The 13,824-nt window shown below is 42.9% G+C and overlaps 1 protein-coding gene across 3 annotated transcripts in view; it reads right to left on the reverse strand.

Moving 5' to 3' along the window:
- The window catches only part of ccser2a (coiled-coil serine-rich protein 2a), an 86,490-nt gene that overhangs the window by 37,114 nt on the left and 35,552 nt on the right, over window positions 1-13,824 (reverse strand). For all 3 annotated transcript variants that reach the window (XM_055902512.1, XM_055902514.1, XM_055902513.1), the window contains 2 exons: window positions 5,486-6,806; window positions 5,105-5,310 (listed from right to left, as the gene is read on the reverse strand). In XM_055902512.1, the coding sequence (XP_055758487.1) occupies window positions 5,105-5,310; window positions 5,486-6,803 (1,524 nt within the window). In that variant the 5' untranslated portion in view covers window positions 6,804-6,806. The remainder of the gene's footprint in view (window positions 1-5,104; window positions 5,311-5,485; window positions 6,807-13,824) is intronic.

Raw genomic sequence — 13,824 nt, forward strand, 5'->3', positions numbered from 1 at the left:
CTGACAGGTCGCTCCTACCAGGTGGCGTGGCGAGAATCTGTCTCCTCACCACGCGCTCTCACCACTGGTGTCCCCCAGGGCTCTGTTCTAGGCCCTCTCCTATTCTCGCTATACACCAAGTCACTTGGCTCTGTCATAACCTCACATGGTCTCTCCTATCATTGCTATGCAGACGACACACAATTAATCTTCTCCTTTCCCCCTTCTGATGACCAGGTGGCGAATCGCATCTCTGCATGTCTGGCAGACATATCAGTGTGGATGACGGATCACCACCTCAAGCTGAACCTCGGCAAGACGGAGCTGCTCTTCCTCCCGGGGAAGGACTGTCCGTTCCATGATCTCGCCATCACGGTTGACAACTCCATTGTGTCCTCCTCCCAGAGCGCTAAGAACCTTGGCGTGATCCTGGACAACACCCTGTCGTTCTCCACCAACATCAAGGCGGTGGCCCGTTCCTGTAGGTTCATGCTCTACAACATCCGCAGAGTACGACCCTGCCTCACACAGGAAGCGGCGCAGGTCCTAATCCAGGCACTTGTCATCTCCCGTCTGGATTACTGCAACTCGCTGTTGGCTGGGCTCCCTGCCTGTGCCATTAAACCCCTACAACTCATCCAGAACGCCGCAGCCCGTCTGGTGTTCAACCTTCCCAAGTTCTCTCACGTCACCCCGCTCCTCCGCTCTCTCCACTGGCTTCCAGTTGAAGCTCGCATCCGCTACAAGACCATGGTGCTTGCCTACGGAGCTGTGAGGGGAACGGCACCTCAGTACCTTCAGGCTCTGATCAGGCCCTACACCCAAACAAGGGCACTGCGTTCATCCACCTCTGGCCTGCTCGCCTCCCTACCACTGAGGAAGTACAGTTCCCGCTCAGCCCAGTCAAAACTGTTCGCTGCTCTGGCACCCCAATGGTGGAACAAACTCCCTCACGACGCCAGGACAGCGGAGTCAATCACCACCTTCCGGAGACACCTGAAACCCCACCTCTTCAAGGAATACCTAGGATAAAGCAATCCTTCTGCCCCCCCCCCCCCCCCCCCCCCCCCCCCCTCCCCTTAAAATGATCTAGATGCACTATTGTAAAGTGGCTGTTCCACTGGATGTCATAAGGTGAATGCACCAATTTGTAAGTCGCTCTGGATAAGAGCGTCTGCTAAATGACTTAAATGTAAATGTAATGTAAAATGAAAAGAGAACATCTGCCTAAAATAATTAGCTTCCTCTTTTAAAATATAATTCAGAGAATCATAGATGACTCCGTCTTCAGTAACGAGTTTCTCCAAATTTGATTTGTTAGCGTTCCTGTACTGGAGATTCAGGAAGCATTTTGTGCATTTTTATCCATATTCCATCCAGTTTGATTTATTTTTGTAATAGATTACATTAGATTGTTCTTGAATAATTCCTCAAGTTATTTTTGTTTTTCCTCATACATATTTTGTATCTCTGTAGTGTCATTTTTATTGCTATCTACCTGTACTATTAGTTTGTCTTGTCTCTTTAGACAGAAACTGCTTTTTTATTATTGATGAATATTGAATTGAATGACCTCTGAAGGTACATTTGAAGGTATCCCAAACAATAAGGGGATTTGCGGAACCTATATTATACTGGAAAAATTCAGTTAAATTATTTTGTCTTAGTTAAAAATAGGTTGTCCTCCAGTAAACTTCGATACAATTTCCAATATCACCGTCCACGTGGAAAATCTATAAGAGTTATGTGAATGCCAATTAAATGATGATCTGATCGAATTCTGTCTCCTATTAAAACTTTTTTAACCTTTGATGCAAGAGAGAAAGAGACAAGAAAGTAGTCAAGACGACTAGCTTGATTAAGTCTCCTCCATGTATATCTCACTAGGTCTGGGTTTTTTAGTCTCCAAATATTAACTATTTCTAATGTGTCCATAATATTTGTGATTCCTTAAGGGCACGGTGATGATAGTTTGTAGAGTGATTACCTTTACGGTCCATTGAGGTACTTAACACTGTGTTATAGTCTCCTACCATAATGATTTGATCATTTGTGTCACGATTGTCGTAAAGTGAAAGAGAGGAGGACCAAGGCGCAGCGTGATAACAATACATACTTCTTTAATGAAGAAGAAAACGAAACAAACACTATACAAACTAAATAAAACAACAAACAGACAAACGTGAAGCTATACAAACAATAAGTGCAGACACTGGCAACTTACACATAGACAATCACCCACAACCTACCTAATGACTATGGCTGACTAAATATGGCTCCCAATCAGAGACAACGATAGACAGCTGTCTCTAATTGAGAACCAATCTAGGCAACCATAGACTTACATAAACACCTACAATGAACACAACCCCATGAACTCTACAAACACCCCCTAGACAATACAAACACCCTAGACGAGACAAAAACACACAAACATCCCCCATGTCACACCCTGACCTAACTAAAATAATAAAGAAAACAAAGATAACTAAGCCCAGGGCGTGACAATTTGTTGCCTGTAAGTTCAATAAATTGGTATAAATGTTTTCAAAAAAGTATGGATCATCCTGATTTGGACCATATAGATTAATGAGCCAAATCTCTTTTTCATCCACTTTCATATTCAAAAATATCCACCTTTCTTGCGAATCATTCGTGACTATTTGCACATTCAGATCAAAATGTTTGTTAATTAATATCATCACACCCTTTGAGTTCCTTTGTCCATGACAGTAATTATTTCCCCACCCCATTCCTTTTTCCACACAACTTCATCTAAGGATGTAGAGTGAGTTTCCTGTATACAGTATATGTTATATTCCTTTTTCCACACAACTTCATCTCAGGATGTAGAGTGAGTTTCCTGTAAACAGTATATGTTATATTCCTTTTTCCACACAACTTTATCTAAGGATGTAGAGTGAGTTTCCTGTTAACAATATATATTATATTCCTTTTTCCACACAATTTCATCTAAGGATGTAGAGTGAGTTTCCTGTAAACAGTATATGTTATATTCCTTTTTCCACACAACTTCATCTAAGGATGTAGAGTGAGTTTCCTGTAAACAGTATATGTTATATTCCTTTTTCCACACAACTTCATCTAAGGATGTAGAGTGAGTTTCCTGTAAACAGTATATGTTATATTCCTTTTTCCACACAACTTCATCTAAGGATGTAGAGTGAGTTTCCTGTATACAGTATATGTTATATTCCTTTTTCCACACAACTTCATCTAAGGATGTTGTGAGTTTCCTGTAAACAGTATATGTTAAATTCCTTTTCTTTTAGCCATGTAAAGACTGATCTTCTTTATTTATAATCTGCTAAACTGTTACAATTATAACTGGTTATACTTATTTCACCCTTTAACCATAACTAGATACTATTCTCAGTCTAAATTGACCATAATTAGTGCTTGTAAAGTTACTTCCATCAGAGGTATTATGACAGTCAAAACTAGAGCTTTCAAATGTCTGATATTTATAATTCAAGAAAAAGGTTCTAGCAATATCTGTTTTATTCCTTTGCCTGTTTGCCTGTGAGCCAATGCCACAGATGTTAGAAAATTGAGACAATATATTATGTGTGTAGCAAATCTGAGTAGGTTGATGTGTATGATATTGGATGTGATTTAGTGAGAGTGTGTACGATGTCTGTATAAGAGTAAGATTATAATGTCTACTATCCAAATAAATAATAACTTCGCCAATTTGCATATTTGAGTGTCTGTGTGTGTGTAACATGTAGTGCGTATAGCCTTGATATTCATGATGATAATTGTAATTCATATCGTATCACCGTCATAGTTGCATCATAATTAACTTTAACATCATTGAAAAACACATCCCAGCATTTCCATAGCAATTGACGTGTCACATGATCATGAAAGAGACCTTGCATTACTCTAGAGACGGCTTCACTACAGTACAAATGAATTCCGTACAATATGTTATTACAGAGTCCCCTGTTCTACTCCAATCTATACTTCTTTATCAGTGTAACAAATGGCTTTGGCCACATGGTGTCACCCTACATACACGCTTTACTTTGCTGTGTTTGCTCTGCATCACGTGTTCCAAACAAATGCAGCACATCTCAAGGGTGCTTTGACCCAATAGGCCAAACATTTAGGACACATGATGTTAGATGGACCCTATTCTACTAGGCTTACCAGATACATGAATGTCTTTGTCATTGTATCAGTACAATGATTTATGGCTGTTGGATTGTGGGTTCGATTCCCGAAGCCGTTCGCATGACTTTAAGTCGTTTGGATAAAAGCGTCTGCTAAATATTATTATTATATATTAGAGAGAGTCACTCACACCCACTCAGAACAGTTGGCATCCCCAGACAGCTCTCTCCTCAATACACACTGTCTCAGTTGTCTATGCACCAGTGTTCGGTCAACAGTTCTGTGTCTTCATGTAATGGTAAACCCCAGAGGAAGGGAAGAAAAGACTAAGCTGATTAACTGTTTTAAATCCCCGTCATTAAGCTCGTTAAACATTCCAGAGCCAATGGCACCGGAACACAGAGAGGAAAACAGAAAGAAACTGTTCGATTATCTCCAGGAGATCATATGTGGCTTGTAAGGAGCTATGCAGACATTCCTGAATCTGGGAACCTCAAAGGAGGGAAACCTTGGTTGGGAGTGGGTGGCTGGCAGCCTTGGCATTCACATTCCCTTTCTGACCCGAGTCTTTGTTCTCCTAATCCCTAATTAAGGATCTAATTTAACAGAATTTTTAGCAGCGGGATCAATTGATAGAATAAAGCAGGTAGCTCTTGCTGAGAGGACTGGACTGACATAATAGGGTCAAAGATACAGGCCTCTGGTGAATACCAACACTAGTCAATCAGATGAATTAACTTTGTACTGTACTGTGCATCACCCAGAAATGACAGTATGTCATTACTAGTCAGGGATACTATATCAAGTGTATGCTAAGCGGAAGACAAGGGAATTGCGGACAATAAAACAGTCAGTTTTTCGAAACAATTACTAAATATTCTCCTGACCCTCTCTATGTTCTGACTGTATCTGACCAGCCAGGTAAATATGGGTGTTTCCGTGTGTATGAATTTGGTACCCTGGAGCAAACCAAGCGTTGACTCACCATGCTGTTGAGGCGGTCTGAGTCATCATAGCTCTCACATGGGTGTGTTCTGGGTCCCAGGGGCTCCAGATCCTCCTCGTCCCACATGTAAGTGCCCCCCGAGCTGTTGGAGGGGGACAGCTCCAGAGACGAGCCCTGAAGGAAGTCTCCCCTCTCTGGGGGCAGGATGTTAAGGACTGTCCTCACCACAACTTCCTCCTTCCGCCCTGCACAGGGGACACAAACAGGCCAAACAGTTCATACTGTACATTTTACTGACTGTCAGGAATGCCGGGACTGAAGCAGTGTTATCAAAGCTCTAGAGTGGTTAATCGTGGCAACTAGTAGTAACAAATCACAACAGCAGAAAATAAGATTTCAGCAGGTGTTTTTTTCGCTTACCTGAGAGGCCCATCTCATTCCAGTCCATGGTCTCATTCAGGAAGCTCCGCAGGCGGGTCTGAGTGGCAGTACTATCTCTCGTCCTGTTGTCTGGGACATCCCCATCAGCCAGGTTATTAAAGTCATCCAAGAACTCCTCGCTGGTGTCTCCTCGAGAGAGCGATGAGGCTGAGGAGAGAGACATGTCCTCTAGCCCCTCCCCTGTCCCCCTGAGCTGCCCCCCTGAGGTCCTGTCGCTGTCACTAAGGGGGTCTGGAGTGAGGGTGAGGGGGGGTGACTCTGCCCTAACCCCGTCCCCCACTCCTCCAGCCCTGACCTCCCCCTTCACCCTCCCTGTAAACAGGGGTTTCTGCTGCTTGACCTGGCCAGGCCGTGTCAGTCTATAGCCCAGAGCAGAAGGCTTGTTCAGAACACAGTTGGGGAGAAGAGGTTTTTTCAGGGCACTAGGGGTTGTGGAGGGGGAGCCGGCTGAAGAGAGGCTCCGAGGATACTGAAGCCCCCCCAGCCCTGTCCCTAGGCCCATCCCCAGGCCCTGCCTCCCATTCGACAGCTGGTGGGCTCTGATGTGGTTGGTCCTGGGTGGTTGTAACTGGGTGTTGGCCAGAGGCTTGGCCAGCTCCACTGCCCGGTTAAACGAGAAGGAGCGTGCCATGGGCAAGTTGGTCGGGGACGGGATCTGCTTGAAGTGGGTGAAACTCTGCGAGCGCACCATGTTGTCCAGTGTGAGGGACTTGAGGCTGTCACTGGACTGGGACAGGCTATCTCTAGAGCTGCTGCACGGGGAGCTGGAGCTGGCCCGTGGCCTCACCAGCCCTGAGCCTGACTGTCCTGGGCCATCAGTAGCTCCATTTTGGCCTAGTTTGGGGCCTCCACTGAAGGAGTTGCTCTGCCCCTGTCTGGGCCCTGCCTTGGGGCTGGTCTTTGCGGCTTGGCGGGGGATGGCCCTGGGGCTGGAAGTAGATGACTCAGACGAACCAGACCTCCTGACCCTCTTAGGGGTGGATGGGGAGGGTTTCTTGATCTCCCTCCCCCATGTGGAGTGCTGAGTCTTGGGCTTGTCCCCTCCCTCCTTTGGGCATGCATCATCTTCAAGGCTAGTGGGGGTGGTTGGAGTACTGCCCCCGTCTTTCCTCCATTTTAGAGAGAAGGAGGAGGCACGGACCACCCCATTGGGTCTTGCTGGGGGGGTGGTCTTGCTGTCTTGGGGTGAAGGGGTGGTTCCATTGGGTAGGGGGCTGGTGACCCCCGTGGTGGGGCGGACACCGAACTTAGGCAGTCTGGACACCATGGCAAGCTTGATGGGTGTCTTCTCTTCCATCAGCTGCCAGCACAGTGTGTGTATGTGTGTGAGAGAGAGAGAGAGAGAGATCAAAATTACATTTCTGTTGCAAATTCATACTCTCATGCATGCGTGGCTGTGGCGGTCCTTGGCTGGCGTGGTTACACATAGTCTGCAGTTGTGAGGCCGGTTGGGAGTACTGACAAATTCTCTAAAACAACATTGGAGGCAGATTATGGTAGAGAAATTAACATTAAATTCCCAGGCAACAGCTCTGGTGGCCATTCCTGTGGTCAGCATGCCAATTTCACTCTCCCTCAAAACTTGAGACATCTGTGGCATTGTGTTGTATGACAGAACTGCACATTTTAAAGTGGCCTATATTGTCCCTAGCACAAGGTGCACCTGTGTAATGATCATGCTATTTAATCAGCTACTTGATATACCACACCTGTCTAGTAGATTATATTGATAAATGGAAATGCTCACTAATAGGGATGTAAACAAATTTGTGCACAACATTTTGGAGAAATAAGCTTTTTGTGCATGTGGAAAATGTAGGAGATTTTTTATTTCAGCTCATGAAACATGGGACCAACACTCTACATGTTGCGTTTATATTTTTGTTCAGTATATATACAGTATGTTGTAGCAGTGAGACAGACAATGACATGATGTCATGATTCCTAGATTAGTAATAATTTATTTTGGTGAATGACTAGACTGGATACCGGCATTGACACAAGGATTCCGGCCCTACAGCGTTCTGTGTCGAGCGTGGCACAAGATCATAGCGAACTTATTGTTCTTTTTTTCTATGCAACGATATACAAGTTGAAAAGAGTAAACATTCTGGAGTCAATCCCTGATAGACAGAATCCTTTGTTGGACTGTAGAGTACCAGAACCAACCGTCTGTTATTTCACTATCTACAGAGTTAGATTTGTAAACCACAGACAATGAAGAATGAACTTTGAAAGATATTTGGCGGACTTTCCCCATTGTCTTCTCTATTCATTACCACTTTAGATATGCTTCAATGGGACCTCTGGGTTTCCCCCCCAACTTAACGAAGCTGATGAGTCACAGCTACCTTATCATAAAAACACCAGAGCACCATAGGCTTTATTATATCACAGATGCATAGGGCATAATAGTGAATCATATTTGGCTCAAAGGGAAGGGGAAGTTTTAGGTTCCGCATGTAGTATAGCTTCCTTTTCTTGCAGCACCTGGTAAAGAACCTTCATCTTCCTTATCCAACGGTTCCCCATTCCCAGACCCATTACTACTAATCTGGATCAGCTCCAGAACAGAGGCTGCATTGAGGCAGCACACACACACACACACACACACACACACACACACACACACACACACACACACACACACACACACACACACACACACACACACACACACACACACACACACACACACACACAAAGCAGGTCACTTCATAATGACAATAATAAGGGCTGTTGTAAAGACCTTGTTGATGCTGAAATATGTGCCGGTCGCCTTAACAAGGTCAGAAGGTTGTGGAGGAGGGGAATTTGCATGTCCGGCTTATCTGACACAGGAATAGTGGGACAAGTATGGTCCATTTAATTCATGAGCATGGATAAACTGCTACACGGTGTCGCTCATCCAAGGGCCATGCTGACTGGCATCATTGTTTTTTAATTTTTTTATTGTCCATCATCAGATAAATCCCTCCAAAAGGGGAAATTCCAGATAGTTATGGGAACTATAGCGTCTTAAGAGGAAACTCCAGGGAAGTTTCAGTTGGTCAACTTAAGACTATCAGAACATAATGAGGTAGAGAGGAAATGTGTTAATAGAAGGAAATAGAATTTGAAGGGATGTGTTGGCCTGAGTCCCAACCCCACAGTGCAGCCATGTGAGATCCGGACATCAGAACCTGAGGGTAAGATGCCAAGATGGCTTGGCCAAGTACAGGACAGGACCCCAAGTAGGACACTGAGGCTGGGACTCGGGACAGCTCAGTCAATACTGAATGTAGGATAGACGTAAGCCGTTGGTGAGTTTAGGCCTAACTCCATTATCCTTCAGTTATAGCCGTTCAATTCAAATAATGAATGCAGCCTGGGTGGTCTGGGCAGTCTTGTCAGACTCCAGTCAGAAGCCTGTCAAAGAGACACCATTGTATAAGCCTGTAATAACTAGTACTTCAAAAATAAATCATTCTAGATGACTAATATGTGTTTCCATAGTATTCATACACAACCACAGAATGCGGGGTGCTAGTAAACCTAATACATACGGATATCTACTGCTCTATTGGTAAAGGGGAATTCCACAGTAACAGGGACACTGAGACTCACATTTTTCACATAAAGACTTAGGTCTTAGGTCAAACAAAAACCAATAATTGCAAAGTTAAACAAACCATGCAACTCTATGCACAAGGATTCATTTTAACAATTTCCAAAGACATTTTTACAAAAACCCATTTACTTTAAGAACAGTGTAGATTTTTTCCCCTACTGTGTTATTGACTTGTTTATTGTTTACTCCATGTGTAACTCTGTATTGTTGTCTGTTCACACTGCTATGCTTTATCTTGGCCAGGTCGAAGTTGTAAATGAGAACTTGTTCTCAACTAGCCTACCTGGTTAAATAAAGGTGAAATAAATTAAATAAATAAAAAAAGATGCAAAGTTTGGTAACAGAATTGATGACAGTAACAGCACAAACTGTCATTCTGTTAACAAACTTTACAACTGTACTGTTCTTCAAGTAAATGTGATTATAAAATTATCAGTGAACATTTGTTAAAGTAGTCCTTGTTTAAAGGCCCAAGGCAGTCAAAAACTTGATTTTCCGGTGTTTTATATATATTTCCACACTATTAGGTTGGAATAATACTGTGAAATTGTGATAAAGCCCTTTAAGTGTACGAGCTGTTTGAAAAGAACCACTTGAAATGTCTGCCTGCTTTGGAGGGATGGAGTTTTGGCCTGCCTTGTGACATCACCAGTCGGTTAATTAGTCAATAGGCCAATAAGAAAGACCGTTCCAAACCTCTCTGTCAATAACAGTTAGTTTTTAGTTTTTCCCTCCCCACTGAGACCACTCTCAGACAGTCTTGCTCTTTGCTTAGAAGCTATTTTAGTTCATTTTTAACCATTTTAATTGAAAACAAATCACTTCATTGTTAACCAGAAATGATTTAATGAAATAACATTTAATTTGTCACATGCGCCAAATACAACAGGTAGACCTTACAGTGAAACGCTTACTTACAAGCCCTTAACCAACAATGCAGTTTTAAGAAAATACCTAAAAAAAAATAATAATAAAAGTAAGAAATAATTCAAGAGCAGCAGTAAAATAACAATAGTGAAGCTATATACAGGGGGTACCGGTACAGAGTCAATCAATGTGAGGGGGCACAGGTTAGTCGAGGTAATTGAGGTAATATGTACATGTAGGTAGAGTTATTAAAGTGACTATGCACAGATAATAACAGAGAGTATCAGCAGTGTAGAAGGGAGGGGGGGATGCAAATAGTCTAGGTAGCCATTTGATTAGATGTTCAGGAGTCTTATGGCTTGGGGTTAGAAGCCTCTTGGACCTAGACTTGGCGCTACGCTACCACTTGATATTGAGAACAAAATGGATGCATTGCATTGCAATAATTGGTTTTTGTTTGACATACATTTAGAAAAATCGGAGTCTCAGTGTCACGCTGTTGCCGTGCAATCGCCCTAAACCAGTGATAGGCAACTGGCGGCCCCACTTTTGCCAAGTTAGTGTAGCGGCTAGCTATCTACACTTGTATTAATTATGGTCAAATCACTGACCGAGGGGCCCTCAATGATTTTGTTAGTTACTCTCACTCAGAAATCAAATTTTCCTCTCTACCCCATGGCAAAATGTGTACAATTGCAGGAAGTTAGCTGTTAAACTGCACATTTTTCTCGCCGCCCCATGACAAAATGAGTAGAATTGCATGAAATGTGTTATAAAATTCCAAAATCTGCCCTCCGCCCCATGGCAAATGATTTAGAATTGCAGCAAACTTGCTTTAAAACTGCAACATTTTCTCATGGCAAAATGTATACAATTGCAGGAAATTAACATACATTTTTTCCTCTCTGCTGTCAAGAAGAGGGCCGCTAAAATTGTTGGTCGCAAGGTGGGGGGCCAACCCTATCAAAATTGCCCATCCCTGCACTTTTACATTGATGTGCCACTTCCTGTTCTTGCTGAGTAAATCCTTGTGTTGTGGACCAAAAACCTACAGAAGTGTACTTAAAACTAAAGGATGACATTGGGCCATTAATCCACAGAGCTGGTTTGTGTGTGTGTGTGTGTGTGTCTGGGAACACTGACCTCACACTACACATTGACCCACATTCCAACACGCACACACTGTGCCATCACCAGCCCAAACTGACACTGCAATGTAACAGAGAATAGAGTTGCTGCCAGCCTCACTAATCTGCCTCGCACACACTCTTAGAAATCAGGTCAGTCACAGGAGACAACGTAGCCAAAGCCTCTTTGCCCAGGGAGGGGGTAGGGCAGGGTTGTGGGGGAGGACGGGCATATACGGGGTTTCTCACTGACACACTGCTGTCATAGATCAATAAGCTCACCCAGGTTCCATTCATATCCAGTGACACACCCCTACACCCTGACGCAGCTTCGGCAACCATCTTCAGCTGGCCAGCAAGGCTGCTTGATATGTGCGTACTTATCCTACAACCCCCCCCCCACAGAACATACTGTATCTTAAATGTATTTATTTCAAGAATATTCACACCAATAATTGAATTACCAAAACAGAATCACTAGACCAGTAAATGTAAAATACACATTTTCTCTGCTCTGTAATGTACGATATACACCAACTCACATGAACAAAATTGCCAACAACTGCTGCTGTACTGAAGGCATTAACTCATTGTCCTCACAGCTTAATTTGTGGCCTGCACTAAGACCAGTACAAACATGTTAGCACAGCCTCATTAAACAGAAACAAATAGCAACTGTAAGCAAACAGGGCAACTGACACACATCCAGTATATGAAGTTCACAGAGTCAGGGTTACCAACACACCATCTGTCACTCACTCAAAGCTCCTACATTGCCCCCTCCCCCAAAGCATTGTGATAAATAAACATCCCTGAACTAACACACTATACCACCTGCCCTTCACAAGTTTACATACACTTAGGTTGGAGTCATTAAAACTCGTTTTTCAACCACTCCACAAATGTCTTGTTAACAAACTATAGTTTTGGCAAGTCGGTTAGGACATCTACTTTGTGCATGACAAATCATTTTTCCAACAACTGTTTACAGACAGATTATTTCACTTATAATTCACTGTATCACAATTCCAGTGGGTCAGAAGTTTACATACACTAAGTTGACTGTGCCTTTAAACAGCTTGGGAAATTCCAGAAAATTATGTCATTGCTTTAGAAGCTTCTCATAGGCTAATTGACCTAATTTAAGTCAATTGGAGGTGTACCTGTGGATGTATTTCAAGGCCTACCTTCAAACTCACTGCCTCTTTGATTGACATCATGGGAAAATCAAAAGAAATCAGCCAAGACCTCAGAAAAAAATATTGTAGACCTCCACAAGTCTGGTTCATCCTCAGGAGCAATTTCCAAACGCCACATTCATCTGTACAAACAATAGTACGCAAGTATAAACACTATGGGATGCATTCGGTCTCCTAGAGATGAACGTACTTTGCTGCGAAAAGTGCAAATCAATCCCAGAACAGCAAAGGACCTTGTGAAGATGCTGGAGGAAACAGGTACAAAAGTGTCTATATCCACAGTAAATCGAGTCCTATATCGACTTAACCTGAAAGGCTGCTCAGCAAGGAAGAAGCCACTGCTCCAAAACAGCCATAACAAAAGCCAGACTATGGTTTGCAACTGCACATGGGGACAAAGATCGTACTTTTTAGAGAAATTTCCTTTGGTCTGATGAAACAAAAATAGAACTGTTTGGCCATAATGACCATAATTATGTTTGGAGGAAAAAGGTGGAGGCTTGCAAGCGAAGAACACCATCCCAACCGTGAAGCACGGGGGTGGCAGCTACATGTTGTGGGGGTGCTTTGCTGCAGGAGGGACTGGTGCACTTCACAAAATAGATGGCATCATGAGGCAGGAAAATTATGTGGATATATTGAAGCAACATCTCAAGACATCAGTCAGTAAGTTAAAGATTGGTCGCAAATGGGTCTTCCAAATAGACAACGACCCCAAGCATACTTCCAAAGTTGTGGCAAAATGGCTTAAGGACAACACAGTCAAGGTATTGGAGTGACCGTCACAAAGCCCTGACCTCAATCCTATAGAACATTTGTGGGCAGAACTGAAAAAGCGTGTGCGAGCAAGGAGGCCTACAAACCTGACTCGGGTTTGAGTGAGTAGGTGTGTCCAAACTTGTGTGTGTGTGTGTGTACACACAGTTGAAGTTTACATACACCTTAGCCAAATACATTTAAACTCAGTTTTTCACAATTCCTGGCATTTAATCCTTGTAAAAATTCCCTGTTTTAGTTCAGTTAGGATCACCACTTTATTTTAAGAATGTGAAATCTCAGAATAATAGTAGAGAGAATTATTTATTTCAGCTTTTGTTTCTTTCATCACATTCCCAGTGGGTCAGTAGTTTACATACTCAATTAGTATTTGGTAGCATTGCCTTTAAATTGTTTAACTTGAGTCAAACATGACCAGCTCTGTCATGAGGAATGGGCCAAAATTCACCCAACTTATTTTTATTTTATTTTTATTTTTATTTCACCTTTATTTAACCAGGTAGGCTAGTTGAGAACAAGTTCTCATTTGCAACTGCGACCTGGCCAAGATAAAGCATAGCAGTGTGAACAGACAACAACACAGAGTTACACATGGAGTAAACAATAGACAAGTCAATAACATGGTAGAAAAAAGAGAATCATATACAATGTGTGCAAAAGGCATGAGGTAGGCAATAAATCGAATAATTACAATTTAGCAGATTAACACTGGAGTGATAAATTATCAGATGATCATGT

The sequence above is a fragment of the Salvelinus fontinalis genome, chromosome 37, assembly GCF_029448725.1.
Source record: "Salvelinus fontinalis isolate EN_2023a chromosome 37, ASM2944872v1, whole genome shotgun sequence".
Classification (NCBI taxonomy): domain Eukaryota; kingdom Metazoa; phylum Chordata; class Actinopteri; order Salmoniformes; family Salmonidae; genus Salvelinus; species Salvelinus fontinalis.